At 38.1% G+C, this 20,840-nt stretch overlaps 1 protein-coding gene across 13 annotated transcripts in view; it reads right to left on the bottom strand.

Annotated features, from left to right (window-relative positions):
• INPP4A (inositol polyphosphate-4-phosphatase type I A) overlaps window positions 1-20,840 on the bottom strand; it is a 124,222-nt gene that overhangs the window by 22,752 nt on the left and 80,630 nt on the right. For 6 of the 13 annotated variants that reach the window (XM_032679577.1, XM_032679576.1, XM_032679572.1 and 3 more), the window contains 11 exons: window positions 18,368-18,479; window positions 17,481-17,571; window positions 16,698-16,845; window positions 13,339-13,469; window positions 12,871-12,975; window positions 12,011-12,119; window positions 10,353-10,370; window positions 7,592-7,775; window positions 5,887-6,105; window positions 4,472-4,745; window positions 2,127-2,159 (listed from right to left, as the gene is read on the bottom strand). In XM_032679577.1, the coding sequence (XP_032535468.1) occupies window positions 2,127-2,159; window positions 4,472-4,745; window positions 5,887-6,105; window positions 7,592-7,775; window positions 10,353-10,370; window positions 12,011-12,119; window positions 12,871-12,975; window positions 13,339-13,469; window positions 16,698-16,845; window positions 17,481-17,571; window positions 18,368-18,479 (1,424 nt within the window). The remainder of the gene's footprint in view (window positions 1-2,126; window positions 2,160-4,471; window positions 4,746-5,886; window positions 6,106-7,591; window positions 7,776-10,352; window positions 10,371-12,010; window positions 12,120-12,870; window positions 12,976-13,338; window positions 13,470-16,697; window positions 16,846-17,480; window positions 17,572-18,367; window positions 18,480-20,840) is intronic. The other 7 variants (XM_032679583.1, XM_032679582.1, XM_032679579.1 and 4 more) reach the window with 3 other exon arrangements.

The raw sequence follows: 20,840 nt of genomic DNA, 5'->3' as shown, positions 1-20,840 counted from the left end.
ATTCTAAATGCTTTTTGCTACCTACTTCACCTGTGTTCTTCTAATTTTTTAGTCAATGGTAGTTGACAGAATAGTAGTTGACAGGAATAAAAGTAATTGCACTCCCAGGTTCAAATCAGATTGGAACGTCTCAGTATTTCAATAACTGTGAAAGAATTCTGAGTGTTCAGCTTTCACCAGGATTCTCCTATTCTTCTGTTTTCCCCTCATTAATTTTCCTACCAGAACTTTATTACTAAAAGTGTATTTTCTATCAAATCAATCAATGGCACCTTCAAACAGCACAAGGCTCTAATTCTAATTCTAATATGAACTCTACTCTGAGCTCTGCTGTTATGTTCTATGAGATGATTTTTTTAAAACTATTATAGACTCCACTGAGCAGATGCATAGATAAGATGATTTGACATAGGGTTTGAAACAACGGAGATGCAACAAGGTGTTACAGATATACAACAGCCAGAGACCTAGTCCAAGCTAGCTGTTGGTATGTCTGGGACACAAATCCTGCTTTTTAATCAGAGGTTTCTAGCTCATGTTGTAAGTTGCTCCATTTAAAAACTGGCATTGCACAAAACATAAGGATGCCTGTCATTTGCTTTAAACATTTTATGTTGTACAGCAATAGACAAATCCTGCAGACTACACTCAGACAACTGCAACTGAATTCTGGCTGTTAACTAAGGGTCAGACTTGGTCCTATAAGTTTTTGCTATTTTTCTTATGATTGCTGCTGACCAAAGTCATACCTTAAAATACATTTTCAAATGTGGCATTTTGAAGGAAGAGGCAAGGGGGTGGGAGTGAGGGAAGGAGGGAAGAAGAGAGAGATAAGGTTTTGATTTTTGCCCCCTAAGGGTCTCTCTTCTACAGAGAAGTAAAATATTATGAAAACATCTGTCCTCTAGAGACTTGAAAAGATATTTTTAGTCTTTTCATATTAAAAAAACCTAGCATCCATAAATCAAAGTACTGTCTACCCACACTTGCCCTTGATCTAGGTCAAGGCTGCAATGACTCATGATCTCTAAAAAAGAGACTTATTAAGTAAGTGGTAGTTACGTACCCCTGATCCAGTAAAGTATAATCAGGAACCCACTTAAACAGGCACTTAAGTGTTTCATTACACACTGCAGCTTCAGCCACTTAAGTTTAATATGCAGGTTTGGGTGTATGTGGGTACCAAGTTGGAGTGACCTGACTGCTTTTAATTACTCATTTTAAAAGTAAAAAATACATATATTTATGGACCACATTCGTATTTTGCAAAAACTAAAGTGATGTTCCAAGAATTAAAAACTCGTGGAGTTATTTATTGATTAAAAATATTTTCTCAATGATAGAAGAAAATGGTGGGTAGCTGAAAACAACTTTAATATATTTTGTGAAAACAAAAATTGTAACTGCACTGAGGCTTTATTTCCCTTTGGTTACACTAAACCCAGGAGCCCACGCTGTAACAGTTCAAAGACTGAACCTTAAGTGAACTCAGATTAAACTACTCTCAAATGGAAGAAACTACAGACATCTACCCAGGAAAGAGTGGTATTGAAGAGGTATGTTATTCAGACCTTGTAAATGTGTATGGAAGTACAAGGACAGAAGAAAGAAGGCTAACAGTGGGACAAGACACCTAAATTTTGTATTCTGAAACATTTGACTTCCAATGCCCAACACTGCTTGGTGCATACCCACAACAGAGATTTTCCATCAGCCTTTTTGGCTGCTCCTTATTCTGCTCAAGTTCTCATTCAGAAAGGCCAGCTCAACAGCACATATGAAAGGGCATGTCTGAAATGTCTGAGATGTCAGACTTCCACAGATTTCAATGACATTGGAACAGGCCTCAAACCATTGTCACCTACATCCGTTTGCTAAAACACATCAATTGGAAAAACCAAAGAGGCCATGAACAAGTGCTCTCACATACCTGGACATGAGAAGTTAACATATGCCCCCTGTACTCTTAGGAAATAATAACTTCTCAACAGCTGAGGTAACTCATGTGGCACTACAGAGCATTACCATTTCAGAATGGTCAATCTTAACAGTAAGGCACTTGTTCAGTTAACTGTGAACAAACCCCTGCAATTTTCAGAAGAAGCAGAAGCCATGAATGCACATACCTGGGCCAGATTCTTCCGGAGTGGGGCTGCAATCTGCACAGAAATGGAGGGGCAACATGCATGATTAAGGAGCAGCAACACAGTCAAATATAAGCAACTCAAACGCTCAATGCCAGGGTTCTCAAACACTTCCACTGAGTGAAGAGGAGCTCAGCAGAAATACTTGGTTGCCCGCAGGCACCAAGGGCATGGGCTGTCTCCTCCACTCCATTGTTCCTGATCAGAGGATCACCTGGATGGGGACTTGGAGGAAAGCCAGTACCTGCTAGCTCACTGTGGATTACCCGTCAATCCCCAGTGATCCACAGGGCACAATTTGAGAACCACTGGTTTACTGCAATTATAGAATAAGCTGGCAGTAAGGCTGCTAAACAGAAGAGCAAAAGACTAGCAGTAAGTTCAACACACTTAACAGAAAATGACATTAAGGAACCCACACCGAAAGAGTAATAAAGAAACTGTACTTTGCTACCTTAGTCAAAATTCTGTTATACAATTTCTGAAATATTTAACACAACCAAGTCTATGAGTATTCCACACTCACTTCAGTGGGAAGATCAAGCTGTCCAACCCCTCTGCAATAAGCAGACTTATGAACAGTGTTTGCACCAGATACCTAAGAAACAGGATTCCCTCTTCGGGATTTTTCAAGTTAAATTCACTCAACATTGGTTGACAGTCAGACTTTAGAGATTCCTAACAATTAGGTAGCACTGGGAAATGGCAGCAAGTCCCTTAGCTTTAAAACTGGGTACACTTCTTGATTTAATGTTTCTGCCCCAGGTTCTGTAAATTAAATGGAAAGATTTTTTTTGGCTATTTTGCATGAACAGCAGGGAAAGGTTAAAGAAATTCTTTACACTAACACAATCTTCGGTAAGTACATGCAGCCAATTCCACATTCATAGAGTCTAAGTGTCAAAATCCAGAGCAGATTTAAAATATCTACTGAAAATGAAAGAAAATTATTGTTCTAAGATGTTTTCAGCATCAAATTCTCTTGGGAAAAGCTTCTGATATAACCCATCACAGATTTTTTCTATTCTTTTTAATATTCAAATTAAAAATCCACAACTTTTAATCACTGACATGAACATTGAAGGTTACTGATTAAACTTTCATGTACATACCTATAAAATTTTATGTAAACTACCTAGCAAATAAAAACATTTATAGGTACCAAACTGGTAGAAGAAATTTAGTCAAAGATTGAGTACATATTCTGAAAGAAGAACCAACTCTCCTATTCCTTTATAATACACAAAAATGTCAGTCTAATCTAGAAAAACACCGTCTTTTAAGAGACTAAACTGTATGTACCATGTGCAAAGCTACACAAAAATACATTAACATTTATTTTTCTTTCTTTTTCTTAAGGTACCACCTTGCACTGCAACACTAACAATGGGATGGACATGAAGTCACATTCACACATAAGGGACAAAGGGCCATCAAACGATAAGACAACAGTAAAAAGGAAATGAAAACACAGATCAATCTTTCTAAAGCTTTACTTTGCCCATCTGCTCTATTAAGTGCCCAAGTCATAGTGATCACATGTAAAGAATGTGAGAATAAGTCAAACAAATATATAAGTAGGTGACATAATTATGAAATCTAATGCACAGCTGCAGAAATGTCAATCTAAACTGATAAAGACATTTTTCATTCACATGCTCACCACCTTATGCTGGGTTCAATCCAGCACCCACTTTTAGCTCAAATTTAGATTGGATTATTCCACTGAGAGCTTGCACTGCCAATTCCTACCTTCCAGCTACAAGAAGTCTAAAAAATTGAGTGCCTCAGCAACACAGCTCTTGACAATTTTTGTTAAAACTTGCTTTGAAATCCAGTAAATTCATCCAAATTCAACTCAATCTAATGGGACTACTTGGCTCCCTCCCATGCTTCGGTAGCCCAGCTGGGACCATAACTTTTGCAGTAGTGCCTGCATTTCTCTCATGTTCTATTTATCTTTTAAAGAGGTTCACTATAATAAGCTTTGATTGCTGCAAAGAAGCTGAAGCCAACGGGAAAGCTGCTAGAGGTGGTGTTTGACATATGCTAACACACACAGCTGTTTTACCAGCTTAAAACATCCAGAGTGAAAACCGAATGCCACGGTCATCAATGGATTTGGCAAGGATTTCACTGAGACCACTTATGTCAAAATAAGTAATGGGCTTAGCACGCCCAGTACACAAAGAGCCCTTTCTGCCTTACATCACTGCTTAACACCACCACTGAACTAAAAACACATGGAGGGATGTAAGGGAGGCTAAGGAATTATGCCAGCGCACAGTAAGAGAGCAGCAGTGACAAGCAGTGTCTGGCATACGCACTTGTCTTTCTGAGGGAATGGCATGCACAGGATGGTGTGGATGAAGATGGTGGTGAGGATGATGAAGGTGGTGAGGATGATGAGGTCTCATTTAAATCTTCTGGATTTATCCAGTAGGCACGAGTGTCCCGATTACCTTTCTTACTAGTGCTGCTGACGTCACACTGGAAAACATCTTCACAGCTGTCACTTTGCAAGCGCTCCTTCTGGAGAAGTTTGTCCACTCTCTGTATAATACACTCTAGACTTTTGTCGACATTCAACCAAACTTTCTCCTTAAAAGAAAACATTTCCTTCTCAATTTAAAAAGAAAAGAGACATTGGGTAACAAATCCCTTGGTAATATATTTCCTCTTATGTTCTAGTCACAAATCCTCTGAAAATCTCCTCTGGGCTATCATGGTTACATACGTGCACACACAAATTATGGATACATAATGTATACCAGCATGCCAAAAATATGTAGTGACACGACTCATGTGCTAAATTGCAAAGTTATTTTCTAAGTTAATTTGCCAAACAATTTTAGGTGCCTCTTCCTGCAATGTTATTCCAATTTCCAATTGGCACTATTGTTTATTCTTGAAATTCATGTTTGACATAATAATTGTATACAATCACACATCTTTTTTTCTATATAACTCAGTGAACAACAGATAAAATTACTGTATTATAGTACTGTCTAAATAACTGAATTAGCTTTATTCATATCTCATTACTGTGACTTGGACTGTAAGTCAAAGTATGCCAAAATAATTGAAACTAGCAAGGAACCATTTCCAAAATGAATTGGATCTTTTTTAAAAATTGGTATTTCACAATATTCATAACTGTTTTAATTAATCCTAACTATTTGTGAGATTTAATTAATTTCTCTTTATATTTCACAATGACAGAATTTACACAGTCCAACTCTCATTTTGATTGTCAGGGTGGTAAGGAAACCATTTGAATACTTTGTGCAAACAGTTTTAAAATGCTCTTCATAGCCAGAACAGTGACAGACTACAAGTTATAAACAGTTAGATGAGAATAAAAATAGGAAGGCTGACTTGTATAGCTAACAGACAAAACACATCTTATTTTGGAGAAGTGCAAAAGCCCATTGTAGTATGGTCAGGTTTTTTTTACTTTAAAAGCTATTTACTTTCCCTTGGAACTGATCTCAAAGAAGCTATGCACCCACTGTAACAATTTCCACTGTTTAGGAGACCCAGAAATATTTATTAAGGCCTGTTTGTATTCCCACACCAAGGAGTAACTGAGCATAGGATAGAGGTCATTTTTTCACTAGTTGACCAATCTCCTAAATACCGATCCTATATCTGGTGAGCAGCTACAGAGCTTGTCAAAGAAGAACACAGCAAACAAAAGTAAAAAGAAGAAAGTATTCATCATTCCACTAAGGGAACATACCCATTCCTCTTCATGCCAATCCACCTGCAGAGAAGATCGGCTATTTCTTCCTGTCCATCTGGCCACAAGTGTATCTTGATCATTTCTCAGCATGACTTGTTCCCCTTCTCCAGAGGTTGGAGATGCTTTTGAAGCTATATAGTCTGGCCTTGCAGCATTCAGTCCATGTATTGAATTTGCCAACAGCTTGCAGTCACAGACTGTGACAAGTTGCCGGGTCTAAAAAGCAATAAAACCTCCACATTTCAAAAACTTTTCATTATTCCATACACAATTTATACTGTATTTTTTCACAGAAAGCAAAAAAGGACTAGTATTCTGTAAAAGGTACCTTTAGAAAAATTTTACAGAATGTCCTTAAAACACAGTATAGGATCCCAAAACACAAATGGTGCATTTCCAGAGTCTGTACCACTACATTAACCTTGCAATTTTTGAAAATTTCACTAAGGAATGTGCAGTTCACCTTTATCTGCACTTCATTTGACAAAAGCTTAGAACAATGTGCAGACACACGTCCAGTGTTTGGGCACTGGAACAGGCTTCCCAGGGAAGTGGTCACAGCATCAAGCCTGACAGAGTTCAAGATGTGTTTGGACAATACCCTTGGGCACATGGTGTGACTCTTGGGGTGTCCTGTGCAGGGCCAGGAGTTAGATGACCCTGATGAGTCCCTTCCAAGCCAATATATTCTATGATTATACAATTTTTACACTCCACACAAGAGTTGCCGCACCAGAGAGACCAAGCTTCACCCCCATCATCGCATCTGGAATCATAACAACACTTAAAACGAGGGCTGAAGGTAAAACCACTAATTTTTCCTGTTCCCCATCTTATTTAGTGGTGTTGTATTAAAGAATTTCTATAAATTATATGAATATGAAAACTATGTGGCCTGTGCGTCTATTAAAAAAAAAAAGGAAACAGGACTTTACTACATTATATATACACATTATCCAGCTGTAGATCAGTTATTATACACAGATCAGTTATACTCAGAGGGAATAAATAATACATTTACATGAGGTCACGTTATTTTTTGCACTCTACAAAGTTATATTCATATCACCTCCATTGGGACAATTTATATTAAGTTGACTGGCCACTGCTGCTGTTTACAATGTTCAGATCTGCCTCAAGGACAGAATGGGTCAGTAAAACTCCATTTGGTTTTTTTTCTTCCTGTAAGATTGTGTTCAGCTGTGGGTCCAGTCTGGTTTTTGTTAGCACACAACAAGAAATAACTGGTTTACATCTCTATAATTCAAGCAAAGGTTGTGTCACCATTATTCCTTATTTCACCAGTGGAAAAATACAGAATTGTTTCACTAACTTTTGCACAGTTGCTGCTGCTTGACAGATGACTCAGAGCATTAAAACATCCCAGGTGGTTATGGAAAAAAGGATATAAAAGAAAGTGAAGAATGCACATTACTGGAATATGATGAATGAATAGAGGGAATCAGAGGACATTGCTCTCCACTGCACTCTCAAGAGGAGGTGAAGGCAAGAGTGTGAAAAGTAGGAGACAGCCTAAATAAAAGCAGGAAATTTTAAAGGTTGATCTAGTTTTTTTTCTTTGGGACTGCACATGTTACAACACACTACTGAACAAGGTAAAATAGATGTTTTAAGAAATCCTACTAAAGACAGAAAAAAAAAATAAACTGTGCTTCAGTGGGGAAATGAATTATTCTCCTACCTTGTCTGCCAGGATAGCAAGTGTTCTTTCAAGGCCATTAGCTGATCTATCCTTGGCAGCTCTTGACAGCCTTTCTGCATAGTAACTGACTTGCGTTTTCAGGGTGTTGATTTGTGCAATAATTTCCTTTGCTCTAACAATGTCCTGTGGGATGTATATTATAGACTGGGAACTTGTTGAAGTGCTGAAAAAGAAAGAGTGATTTTAGAGGGAGAATTGATCTAGAGGTACGCACATTACAGTGGCATGCTGGGGAATTAATGGCAGACAACAAAAATTTACCTAAGCTAGCGATCAACAGTGAAAGGTGAGTGGGCAATTGCACAGCAGGAACATGATCCTAGAGCCTTCTCTGCCTTTACTGAAAGCATTCAGATGCAGATTTACTAATCATTTATGTCAAAGGGCTGTGGGCAGAGTTTGTACACCAGAAGGACAGTTTTGCTGAGGAGAATGTGGGTGACGGATTTTGCCATCAGACACAGAACCGCTGTTTGCAGAGACAGCTTGCCCCCTTCTCCCTCTCCTTACTACACAGATACTTCACTAAGGCCAGGTTTACAAACCTGTTTTATCACAAAGCTAATAGCACCATGAAAAGAAAATCTGCACTCCTTCTCACTTCTTCAGAGAATTGCCATGAGATCCATAATGCAAACACCGTGGTATTTAAAAAAAAAATCCAATATATACTTTCCTCCATTGCAGGCCTAAATCAAATTACACCAGTAAAAGCAATTTTATCATAGGTAAAAAACCAATGTGTATCTCCAGGTTAATCCAAGGAAACTGTCCTCGGTGTAGTTTCTGTTTGCACACACTTAATATACTAAACTAGGGACATGATACAACTCTCTCCATAGTAAACTCATCTGTGACAGTATCAAGCACTACCAAGTTTTAGCCTTTTTCAAACAGTAAGGGAAATAAACTACACCAATAAAACATATCTTTATATTGGGATACTGCAGCTCCACTAAGACTGCTTACTTGGCAGTGGAGAACAGTTTGTCCTTTTACATTTAGATGTCTACAGAAGTTGCTTATCCAGTCCAAGACAGATGTTCTGTAACTGCTGGAGAGAGAATAGCACTTCCAAAGGGTGATTTAATCCTGTCTGAGAAAAGCCATTCACAAAAGCTGCCTTTTAGCTTAGAAAATAACTTCAGGCTGAAGCTCTGCTCTTAGTTAGTTATTTAGAACCAACTGATCACTACTCCTTTGTCAAGCAACATGCTGGCTTTTTTCTTCTCAGTAGGAAAGGTATCCTTTACATCAGCTCCAGTTGTGACAAATGCAATGCCCATTCACAACATGGCATCAAGCCTGAGGTGACACCAATTGTATATTATCTTAATTTTATTTTTTTTCCCCAGTCATGAATGGCTTCAGCATAGTAACAGCACAGAAGAACCTACTGTTTGCACCAATCTCAGCACTGTTCAATGGACAGGGCCACGCTGAGAGACTAGATGGAGAGGCGTTTCTTTTCCAGCCACAGTTACCACAGATCATGGCCTCCAAGAAGTGTGAATTCCTCTGCTACCCTTAGAGCAATGCCATTAATCTCTGCAGCGTATCTGTGAGGTAAGACAGGAGGATTGCGTGGGGCATGCTTTAAAATCATGCCACAAATCCAATTCTTGTCCCTTAACTGATATTAAGGCAAGGGGGACCTTAATGCTAGTATCTGTCTAAGCTCCATTGCAAAAAAAGAGATGAGGGATTTGTTTCCAAAGAATGTAATGCAGAAGTGATTCTTGAAAGAGCTTCCTTGTCTGTGCTTTGGTCACCCACCCGAGTGAAGCAGAGAACAACCACTCCCCAGAACTGCTATGCAATACAGCAAATTCAGTCTCAGCTTTTAGGACTTTCTCTGTACATGATTTGTACTCTCTAGTGACTGGTGATTTTAGTGACAATTCCTCTGAGCAATTTCTTTCCACAACAGTGTGGTTAACATGCATAAAGACATATTTGGCAGGAAAGGCCATGCAGCATATTAAGATTTGATTAAAGTTACTATATTTTTAATCACAGACATTTGCTGGGATGATTGGGAGAAAAATTTATGGTGTAAAGTTCACATATACTTACTTTCCAACCTGCAATTGTTTTTGCAAATGAACAGCTTTCATTGTACTATATCAGCAAACTGTAACACAGACTTAAATTCTCAGTGAATTTGGGGTTCAACCTCAATATGAGTAATTTAGAGCAGAACTTCTGCATTGTTGAACCATCGAGTAATGTTTCCTTTTCATAGCACTGAATACCTCAACATTAAGAAAAATAAACAAAAGTTAAGGAAAAATGTTTAAATGAAGACATGGATTACAGAAATATAAACCATGCCCAATCTATCATTATTGAGATTTAAAAATACGTAGAGTTATCTTAATTATCTTCCACCTCTGGCAGAAAGTTTCTCATTCCAGGCAGTTTTCACTGGAAGTAAAAAAGAAAAACATATAAAATCCTTATGTTCTGATTTTCAGTTTTCTAACTTCTTATGATCAGAGAGAGCCAGGAAGCTAGCTGTTCATTACAAACATTGCAGATGAAATGAAATTCATTCACACATCATGTTCTACAAAGCAGCTACAATTACTTAGAGCACAACTAGGGATGCCATGATGCATGACATTAAAAAGCCCTGCACACTTTAAAACACAGCAGATCTTTGCCAAAGAAAAGAAAAATAAAACAACCCAAACAACAGAAAACCTCTCTATAGAACTCTCAGAAACAGAAAACTCACCAACACTCCTCATAACTGCTACAAAAAACAAAAAACCAAAATAAAATTAGCAGATTGTTAGCAAATACCGAAAGCAGAAACAAAACAAAGTATATTTGGGGAAATAACTTATTTGGGTAATTTTTTCAACAAGGCGGGTACATAAAGATCAAACTTGTAAGCAAAAAAACACAGATTGCCAGATGCCCATGTGTTGTTTTGGGGAAATGTTGTGAATGCACCAAGCACAGTTATGCCAATGAAAGGAGAAGGAGTTGAATGTAACAATGAAACTGAGGAGATGGGTCTCAGTTCTACTACACTGGCTTTTATGACAACATGGAAGCACTTAAAATGAAAGTTACTCTTCAAACGTTGAACCTGCAGTTTTCATGGACCCAGAAGGAATAGTTCTGAAAAGCTTAGAGGAAAAGTACTGGATAGAAATTAAGCTCTCCAATCAGCTTAATTATTGAGTGAAGCGGAAAAAAAGAAACAAAAAAGCTGTGGGAACTTATATATTGTAAGAGTAAGGACCACTTCGGTGGCTAGGGTGACAGAAGGAGGTTGTTTCAGAAAGCAATAGTGGTATCAAAAGAACAGAAAGGGTGAGCCTAGCACACCAGTGTTTCCAGGTTTACAGTTTCCTCCATTCCTATCCTAGTGTGCACTTTGTAAGCCTGGAATAATTACATTAGGCATATTTTTGCATCAATCTTTTTATCAGTACATATCTGACTGATGTTCACAGAATGCTGTTAACTCACTTCTCTAATGCCAAAATTATTTCTGCAGTTTGCAGAGCCTGGTTCCCACATCCCTCCCTCCTACTATCAGCTCCAAATTATACTAATCCTTTCTTTTGAAGGGCATGATCAAGGTCTCCCTTCCCTAGCTACAGTGACTCCTTGTCCTGCTGCTCTCATAATGCAGACCCATACAGCAATCTCTTTTCTTTGAGAGATGGAGTGGGTGCCATGTGTGTTTCTGCCTTCAGCATATGTGACCTTCCCAGTTCCTGCATCTTCCTCTAGTACATATGGCTATACTTTCAGAGAGGTCACTTGACAGTCCCTGAAGACAGGACTGTGGAGATCAAGTATCCTGTTTGTAGAGCAGAGGCCGGATTCAGAAGCGTAATCTGTGCATAAACCTTTAGGCAAAGCAGAAAGGCCTCAAGCAATAGCCCCAGAACTAAACCCACTTTGTCAACAAGGAATTTACCAGACACAGCTGTTTCCTACCAAAGAGAGCTCAGGAACATGACCTTGAAATTATGAGAGAGGTGAAAGTCTACTGAAAATAATGGGTTGAAAGCATGATGTAGTGCAGTTGAGGAGGTTCTACAGATAAATGTCCTAATCCACAATTAGGCAGAGCCCAAACCCAACACCTAAAATAACTAAACTAAATGAATCAACAAGTATGCAGGAAAATTAAAGACTCCATAAAAAGACTATTAGAAAGGGCTCATTAGTAAATAAATAAATACAGTAATATAAAGGTGAAAGTGTTTTCCCTCTTCTTTGGAAAAAAAAAAAAACACTGAAAAATCTTCATATTTTATAGTAGAACTATTAAATGTAATTCAAGAAAAACACAGAATGATTTTCCTAATCACTGAGAATGGAACAGAAGGAAAAGGCACAATAACACCTGACATAAATATTTCTACTTACTGTTTCTTTGCCTCTTCAAATTTATGCAGCTTTTTCCGCAAGCCACCCGATTTAAAGCCTTGACAATGAGCTGCTGGTGCTCCTATGGTGACTATGTCGTAGTTCTGATCTGGGATGGACAAAAACGACTTACAAATGAAAGCTTGTCACCTTTAATTTGGTCAAACAATTGTGGAAGTTCAAAAACTACTCTGAAAATAACTTCTGGAAAACTTCGTGCCAGTGTTTTGAAGGACAAAGAAAACTGAATTGTTCTAGAGGCCCTGGAAATCCATCAAGTATTTTTTGAAGTGAAAGACTCATATGTGAACGCAGGTCTCCTTGTTTCTTAATCTAGAACATTCACAGTGATAAAGAAGTCTTGAACATTGGTCTCTACACAAAACCTGTCACTACTGTAATCCCTCACATGGACACATGGGACAACTGTGTGCCCATAGTTAGTAGGAATTACTGGTAAAAGAAGGGAAAACCTAGGTTATTAATGAAGAAACAAGCTTGATGTGAACACATGTGCAATTTTGCATAACCATACATATTGGTTCCAGAGAAAAAGCACAACAGTCAGAACCTTTGCTATTCTGCTACAATTAAACATGGAAGGGACACAGCATCTTAACCCAATCCTAGTACAAAGGCTGACTTGTGCCACCTAGGGTACAGTTAAACACAGAACCTAGTTTTGCCACCTGTAGAATAGCAATATTTATACTTATGCCTCTTCTTTTGCAAAGATATTTGGACTCTGAGGCTAGTATAGCACTTTGTAGAAACTTGGCTGTATGGTTGAGGATGGAAATAAAAAAAATTGAGAGAAAAGTCACAGCATAAGGTGAAGACAGAGAGAAAGAAACAAATACCTGATCCTCCATCATCCTGGACTCTCATTCTCTGTATATGTAAATTCGTAGGAACAAATTCCAATTTTTTATCAGCTTTCAAGCTACTGGCTTTAAATGAAGGACCTGAGAAAAGCAGGAGAAAAGTAAGGACAAAACCCCTCTCCTTGTGCCTATGCTAAAACAATCAAGAAGCTTCATTCATTATTTGCTATGTGCTGAAAGAAAAGCAGAGAAAATGAAAAAAAAAAAAAAAATCAAATTCTTTCTGTTACTGTTCATGCTTGTTCTCTACTTTAAGGGTTAGATAAGAAAATAGAGCAGACAAATATTCCCAGATAACTAGCAAACTCACAATAAATGTTAATAAAGACAAGAAATATAACAGCATTTTTTACTCATCAGACTAAAAAATTCCGGGTTCCCAATTTCAGAGAAACACTACCGAACCTGGTTGAGAAGAATCATGTTATTATGAAAAAAATTCACCTTTATACTGGTGCAGGTCAGTTAGATTTTCCTGATAAGTTAAAATAATTGTTTGGTACTGAGTAACTATTTGTCGGCGAAGGCTTTCCCAACAAGGAGACAGTTCTCCTAATTCCTCTAGTTCACAAACCCTAGGGAAAAAGACAAAAAAAAAAAAAAAAGGAAGAAAGAGAGGTGTTTATGCCCATAGTACACTTGACTGAGAATGAGTTTCAGATTGTATCAATGTAGCACCATCTTCAGCAGACACACTCCAAATTTACTGTCATGTAACCTATACAACAGAGTGGGAATCCTCCCAAACATACAACCTGAAGCACAGCTGTTGAGCTCTACTCCAAGGTACATTGGTTCCACCCAGGCAGAATACACTGTGTTACCTCCAGGAGCCTCAGGTGTTGGTCAAAAGCAAAGCTTCCCACTTTTCTCTAGGAACTTTCAAACCACATGAGGATTTGCAAATGATGGGAACTGTCATCATGTTAGGCGACTTGGGACAAGGACCTTTTAAGACCACTCCACTGAATTGTGGTGGCCCTTAAACTAAATCAGAACTGTGACGGAGGTTAGGTGGGATGTTAGCACCTATCTGATGTTAGGTACAAGGAGTATCTGCATTGGCTGTGTATCTACAGAACAGTTTGCAAGACCAGGGAAGGCCTAAGAAGCGTAAGCATTAATAAGGGTTTGGAGAAACAAAAGATGAATCAAGCAAACCTTCATCTGAGATTCAGGATTTTGGCACTCAAGATTCCCTGCAGGCAGAATAATGGATGACTGGATATCCCCTGATATGAGTAGGAAACACCCTGGCTTTCCCCTTGCACCCCGACTGCTAAGTTTGCAGTCATACAGGGCAATCCTGAATTACATACTGTTCCCCAATAGCATTGCTGAGAAAATACTCAGTGTATTTCATGTCATGTCTGTATTACTGTCTTCTTGGATTAAGATATTAATTGGAATAAAGAAAGAAGGTGAAAAGTAAACAAGTCACCACTAGACACAATTCAACAGCACATTACCCCAGAAAGGGCAGAACAATCACCTGTCAAAAGGATCCAGCAGTTCTTTTTGCAGTTCTCTCAATATCCCCAATTCTATTGTTTTAACCCATTGTCTGCACATAATTTAAGACAGTATTTCACAGTATTTAGGATACTATCGAAAGAAAACAAATTTCCAAGAAAAACATCAGACTGATTTGCCAATAGGCAACTGCGTAAATATACTAGCGACTTGGATAAAGAGACTTTCAGTTTTATCTTGCAAACTGCTTCCTGCATAAGATGCTATTATGACTCCCTCATCAAAGTCTCTGCTCAAAACTAGTCATGCATTTGAGGCCAGGTCTTCCCGAAGCAAACTCACGGCTTAACGTTTCAAGTTTATTTGTTTGTCCTATAGAGCTAAGACAGTAGGAGGTGTGCATGCCATGAATAATGAGGTACACAAAATACTCCCCACCCCAGTTAGATGTTTCCTTTCAAAGAGCTCTGGCCCAGAAGAGTTTTAGTAAGAGACAGCAGTTCTGATTATCCAAGACATTTTAAAGGTCACCAGGATGTTAAGACAGAAGCAGTTGTGCTTGTGTAGCTGCCTGTCATTCCTCTGGGCTGCAGCACAGAGAACAGAGCTCAGCCAAATGTGAGAGATCCTATGAATACAAAGTGTGTTTGTGCAAATCATTGAGGGTCACCTCAATTGAGCAGAGAGAAGGAAGTCTTTCTGGGTAATTACACAAAAGCAGTACTTACCTTTGACCCACACAATTCAGGGCATACCAAGTGGTACTAACAATCATGTGGGCTGTTATTAACCCACAGCTGTATACAACAGGCACCCACTGATCTCTGTATAATTTTAGCAAGAGCCTCTGAACATTCACATTTCATGGCTAAGGCCTAAACAAACTGCACTGTCTACAGTCTTATAGAAAGCCACATCTTTTTCTTCATTCACCCTAAATTCTCCTCCTTTTGTCTTCAAATCCTTCAACTACATCCATCACAGATGGCACCTAATGGATAAGCTTGCCAACTCTTTATATTGTTAAGGTTGTACCTCATAATGAATAGGTCCTTTAAACCTACTGTGAGTAAAGCTGTAGAGAAACAAAGACATAAAATAAAAATAAATAACCCATATCTACATGTGCAATGGCATATCCCTAGCCTGCTCCAGTAAGGTTGTAGCAGGACAGTTGGACAAGATACATTCATTCTCTAGAATCTAAGTGCACGTCAATAAAAAGCAAAACTCAACAGTAGAAAAAAGCATTAGTTTTCCCATGCATTACAACAAGTCTCTGTCATCTTCCTGTGAGAGTTTACCATTTTCACAAAATATGAAAATATCTAAAACGAATGGATTAACCACTGATTTTCTTTCAAAATATTCTAAAAGAACTAAAATGTCAATATAAAAATATGAGAGTACTACATAGTTTTACTTTTAATTAAGGTCATGTTTAGTTAGGTCTGTAGGAGTGGATTCAAACAGTCAAAATAAAAGCCCAATACTCAAAACTACAGCTAAAATTCTTTAACATTCCAATCTTGGCCTTTATAAAGAATACACAAACCATTAGATTTGCAAAGTACAGCCTACAAATGTAGGGAAGTAAAATTCATAAATGAATATGCTGCCTGGAAGAGAGTTAATTGCTTCAAAAAGAAGAAAATTATAATAAACCTAAAAAATGCTTATCAGATTTCCTTCTCCCTCCCACCTCCTAAAATGAGACAATGTCATTACTGTCTTACAGTGTTTCATTTTACTTGCTTTTATTCTGTTCTCCTTCAAAGTGATTTGGATTTTTCTTCTCTCTCTGCTATTCTAATTACTTATTCTAGTCAGCTAGTTTCTCTGCTGTCTCTGTTCCTTTCTCAAAATCCTCAGCAGTTGGAGTTATTACACTTTCATTTATGCTGTCTCATCTATTCAGATTTCCCTCCAACTATGAAAAACTGAGAGAGGTTTTATTTTTAATTCAACTTCATTTTTCCCTTTAGATTAAAAATAAACCATGTTAAAAAAACAAAGTGTATTGAAGTATATAAATTATTATATATATAAAAAGACAACATATTTTAATGCGCAGGTCGTAATATAGTCATACAACTATGGAATAATATATTCCTTTGAATACTTTTGTGAGAGGAACATATAACCCCTAAATGCAGCAACTGTAGTATGATCCTGTGTTCACTATTCAGTCACTGTACAGTCAGCAACATGCTGATTTTACTAATTTTTCTTCAGTGCCTCTGTGCATTAACACAGATATATTCCTTTGTAAGTCAGTAACAGGTACGTCACTGCTGTATTACTGCACATGTTAACCATTCCAAACTCACCTTGCTGCATCTTCTTCTAGAAGCAGTTTCACAAATTGTCTAGGGATGTGCAGTGACAGGATGCTCTCAGCCATCTGCTCCAAGATTCTTAAGTGATTTCCATCAGTGGTTGGGAAACGATACATTCGGCAAATGGCACCACCAAACACTAAAGAATTAAAATCGTGTTATTTAAGCATAGGGTTTGAGTTAAAAGTGTACAAAGTCACTTCTTTTTTAAAGTAAATGGCTTTGGTTCATCATTGTGCTATAACACACTGCTGTAATGATCTGATTTATCCAGGCATCAGTCTAGCTTTTCCAAGCACAGTCATTCTGCAATTGCCACTCTCCTAGTGTTTGCAGGAAAAGACTCCACTCCAAATGACTTAAAAAACTGGTAAGGAAATTAAACAAATGAAATACATAATCAATTTTTTAAATAATTTTTTTTCATCTCTGTACCATGTATTTTCCTCTCATGCAATCATTTGATGGAAAACTAACTTTTCTGCAAGAATATTTTTTTAAAACAACTTCCTTTCCTCTGTCTCTCTCCTCATCCCCAACGGTCGCTTACAGTCAACTTACTGGCAAATGTTTGCTTCCGTTGTTTTTACAATAAAAAATAGTGCAAATGATAAAATAATTTATTCTTGTATGACCCTCAGAGGACTGCTCAATCAGCAACTTGATCCTATTCAAATGAAACATCTGCTGAAATGCCCTGGGGCCACAGGCAGACAGGGAAAGATGAGCTTTTTGATGACTAAAGCTTACTTGTCATAGCCCACAGCAGCTTACCAGATTTCAGTAGTGCATCTTTCCTTAGTGAAGCATATTTGGATCTGATTCCTAAAGATTCTGTTAAACTTTCATCAACTGGCAAAACAGTCTAAACAAAAAAAAAACCCAGAAATAGTAAAGAATAAAACGTCAGTGCCTGGGCAATATGCAGTGATAACCCTATCACACAGACTTCAAAGAAATATTTGACACAACATGTGCTTTAAATAAATATTCAAAATATGTTTACTGTGGACAAAAAATACTGCTGGCTGAAATAATAAATCCTAAGCGTTTTTATTTACTTCTACTGCACAGTTCAAAATGCCATAGATTTTCATCCAGCCATTCAACTACTTTCTTTCAGCACAGCTCCAGAGTCCTTAAAGGTACTGCATCAGTATGTGGCACCTACAGATCTGGATGGATACGAAGTGATACTAATCCACACCGTAACTGTCATACATAGATACCACTGTAATTATCACCAAGATACTCAGAACACAAGGTTTACAGAATTGTCTAGGCTGTGAGAGTGCTGCAAATATCTGCTCTCAAATAGATATTTGGGGATGAGAAAAAAAATACATCCAGCAATCAAGTAACCTGTAACAATACCATGAGCCTCTTCTGATGAAGGACATGAGTACTTGAAGTGAAAGCTTAATCATTGTAAAAGAAAATTTGCCTCAAGACTTTACCCGAAACATGAGCACCCCAAGAGTTCTGCAAAACACAAACTGGCTTCAAAATCACTAGGCTGCTTTTTACAGGACTCTGAAAATGTAAACCACTACTAAATAATAAGATGGACAGGAAAGTTGACAGCGGATGCCAACCTGGCTTATTTCAATGCTGGCAATAAGGCTGCACTCTTCTGTATTTGACAAAATGCTCATACTCACCCTTCCATTAATTGTATCAGGTGATCTTGTCACTGGAGGCCTTTGGTCAGATTTTTCCTCCATTTGCCATCCAATAACTGTGATGTTACCTACACGGTCACTTTCAGCCGACCTGCAACAAACACTCTGCGTTGAGATTTTTTTGGAGGTGGACCTGTTTATCAACAAGGGAACACTTATAAAAGGCTACTAATCTTCAAATTTAATGAACATTTTAAATAGGAAGCTTTTCAGCTTCATTCAGCATAATTTTATAATGGGTTATTCCAACAGGAGAACAATCCTCTCATTCTGCAGGGATGCTGTACAGAACTCCTAGTTGAAGGCAACCTAAAACCATGCACATGTTTCAATGCTCCTGTAAAACCAGAAAAAGTTCAGATTTTACAATTAGGCAAAAGTAGCTTAAATTGAGAACATTACTGTGGAGCAGATAATTGGATGTCCATGCACACTTGTGTGTTGCCTGTGCATTTCAGTGTCTGAAACCAAACTTTCAACTCTCATTTGTACAGTTTAACTCCAACTAGTAGAGTTGAAATGGGTAAATTTTGATTATACATGGACTAAACAGAAGTGGTACATCTCAAATCTACCTCAGCCAGACAAGGTCACCAGTTAGGAGGCCGATGACATCTTGTGCTTCTGCAGATAAACTATTTAGATTGGGAAAACTGGGAACCTGATATTCCAGAAAGGAAAACAGATGCTATAAAGGATCCTGAAAATACGTGGTCTAGGAAAGAAGGTGGTGAACATTCTCAATGAAGGTAAGATCCTTGAGGCAGAGAAGGATCCTGGCCACCAGGGAGTTGCATGGAAACAACTACTAGAGATCCCCAGGGATCTGCCACTAACTGCTGAGACAGGTTACTAACAGCTGGGCAGCTGCACAGCAGGAACTGACACAACTTTCTGTCCCACCTTCCCAGAGCAGCAGCCATCTGGGGTGGGCACCTGACAACATATGCACACATTAGTGAATGGGCAGCAAGAAAAGTGAGTGAGTCAGAGACAGAGAAAAGCAGGGCAAAAGCCGTAATCTTGCTGGGTTTAATATACACACCAGTACCCAGATCTATCATGGATGTCATTTATTCTGTCTCACCTGTGACAGAGTAATTTTGGCAGAGACACTGTGTTATTATTTTACGATAGAGTCTAAGTGGTATTTTAACATTGTCATTTACATGTCAAAATATGCTGAAACAAAAAACCAGAAGTTGCTGGAACACACAGTACTGGGGAGGCAAAAGAAAAAGACACACAGTGTGACTACAAGAAAAGGTTCAAGTATTCAAATCATACAGCATTTTTACAGACATTGCACTGTGCCCAGCTTACACATCTGAGGGTAACATGGCAATGGAAAGAAATGCATGCATTCACACATTTAGATAATCAGAATATACTTGATATCAAAACAAGACAGTTCAATAAAGTCCATTTTCAACTTAAGAACCATGTGTAACACACTAGCATGAAATTCCTGCATTCACATTCATCTCCCTCAAAACACCCTCACCTTCATACCTATGATAAATTATTTTATCCAGTATCGATGTCATACTTTTGGTGCCTTTTCTGACTCATTTCCCTCATCTACTCCCATTGTGAAATCATGTAATTTGCTTTCTTTATAACACACTGTGGAAAAGCCAAAAGCCTTACCCATTTCTTCTCATAGCATAAAATGCTTTGCCCATATTTTCTTAGTGGTGTCTGGGCTAAGAAATTTCCTCAAGTTTATCATAGTCATGGTTTCTAGTGCTGCTTATGCCAATACTACCAACAGTGTTCCTTTGTGTTTTTGGTTATGCTTTCCTCCTTCAGCTGACTTACCCTTGCCTTCTCTGACAGGGATGCCTGTCCTACTTTCAACACAAACTACTGTAATGTGCTTTTACACATCAGAGCTCTCTTTTCTTAATTTTACTTTGCCTTATTAATTCTTCTCCAATCCCCAACTTTGTCCCATACTGGCTTTCCAGAGTGTGGTTTGATTCCTATGATTAGAATGACTGCCTTAAGGATTGGTATTAGACTCACCCCCTCTTTTTCATTCCCCCTTGAGTCATGTTCTTTCCTCAAAAGTTTCCTATATGAATTAAACTAGAAAAAAACATCAATCAATGATGCTATACTCTGCATTATATTGATAAATACACTATTTAGCAACAAATATGCAATTTAGCAACAGGTAGGTGTTGAAATAGTAAATAGAGCCTAGATTTCACTTTAAACTGAAAGAAGGTAGATTTAGATTTGAAATTAGGAAGAAATTCTTCACTGTGTTGAGACACTGGGAACAAGTTGCCCAGAGAAGTTGTGGATGTCCCATCTGTGGAAGTGCTCAAGGCCAGGCTGGATGAGGCTTTGAGCTACCTGGTCTAGTGGAAGGTGTACCTGCCCATGGCAGTGGAGTGGAACTAGATGGTCTTTAAGGTCCCTTCCAACCCAAACCATTGTGTGA

This window comes from Chiroxiphia lanceolata, chromosome 2 (genome assembly GCF_009829145.1).
Source record: "Chiroxiphia lanceolata isolate bChiLan1 chromosome 2, bChiLan1.pri, whole genome shotgun sequence".
Lineage (NCBI taxonomy): Eukaryota > Metazoa > Chordata > Aves > Passeriformes > Pipridae > Chiroxiphia > Chiroxiphia lanceolata.
The sequence above is the reverse complement of the archived record's forward strand: the minus strand, read 5'-3'. Positions and strand labels throughout refer to the sequence as shown.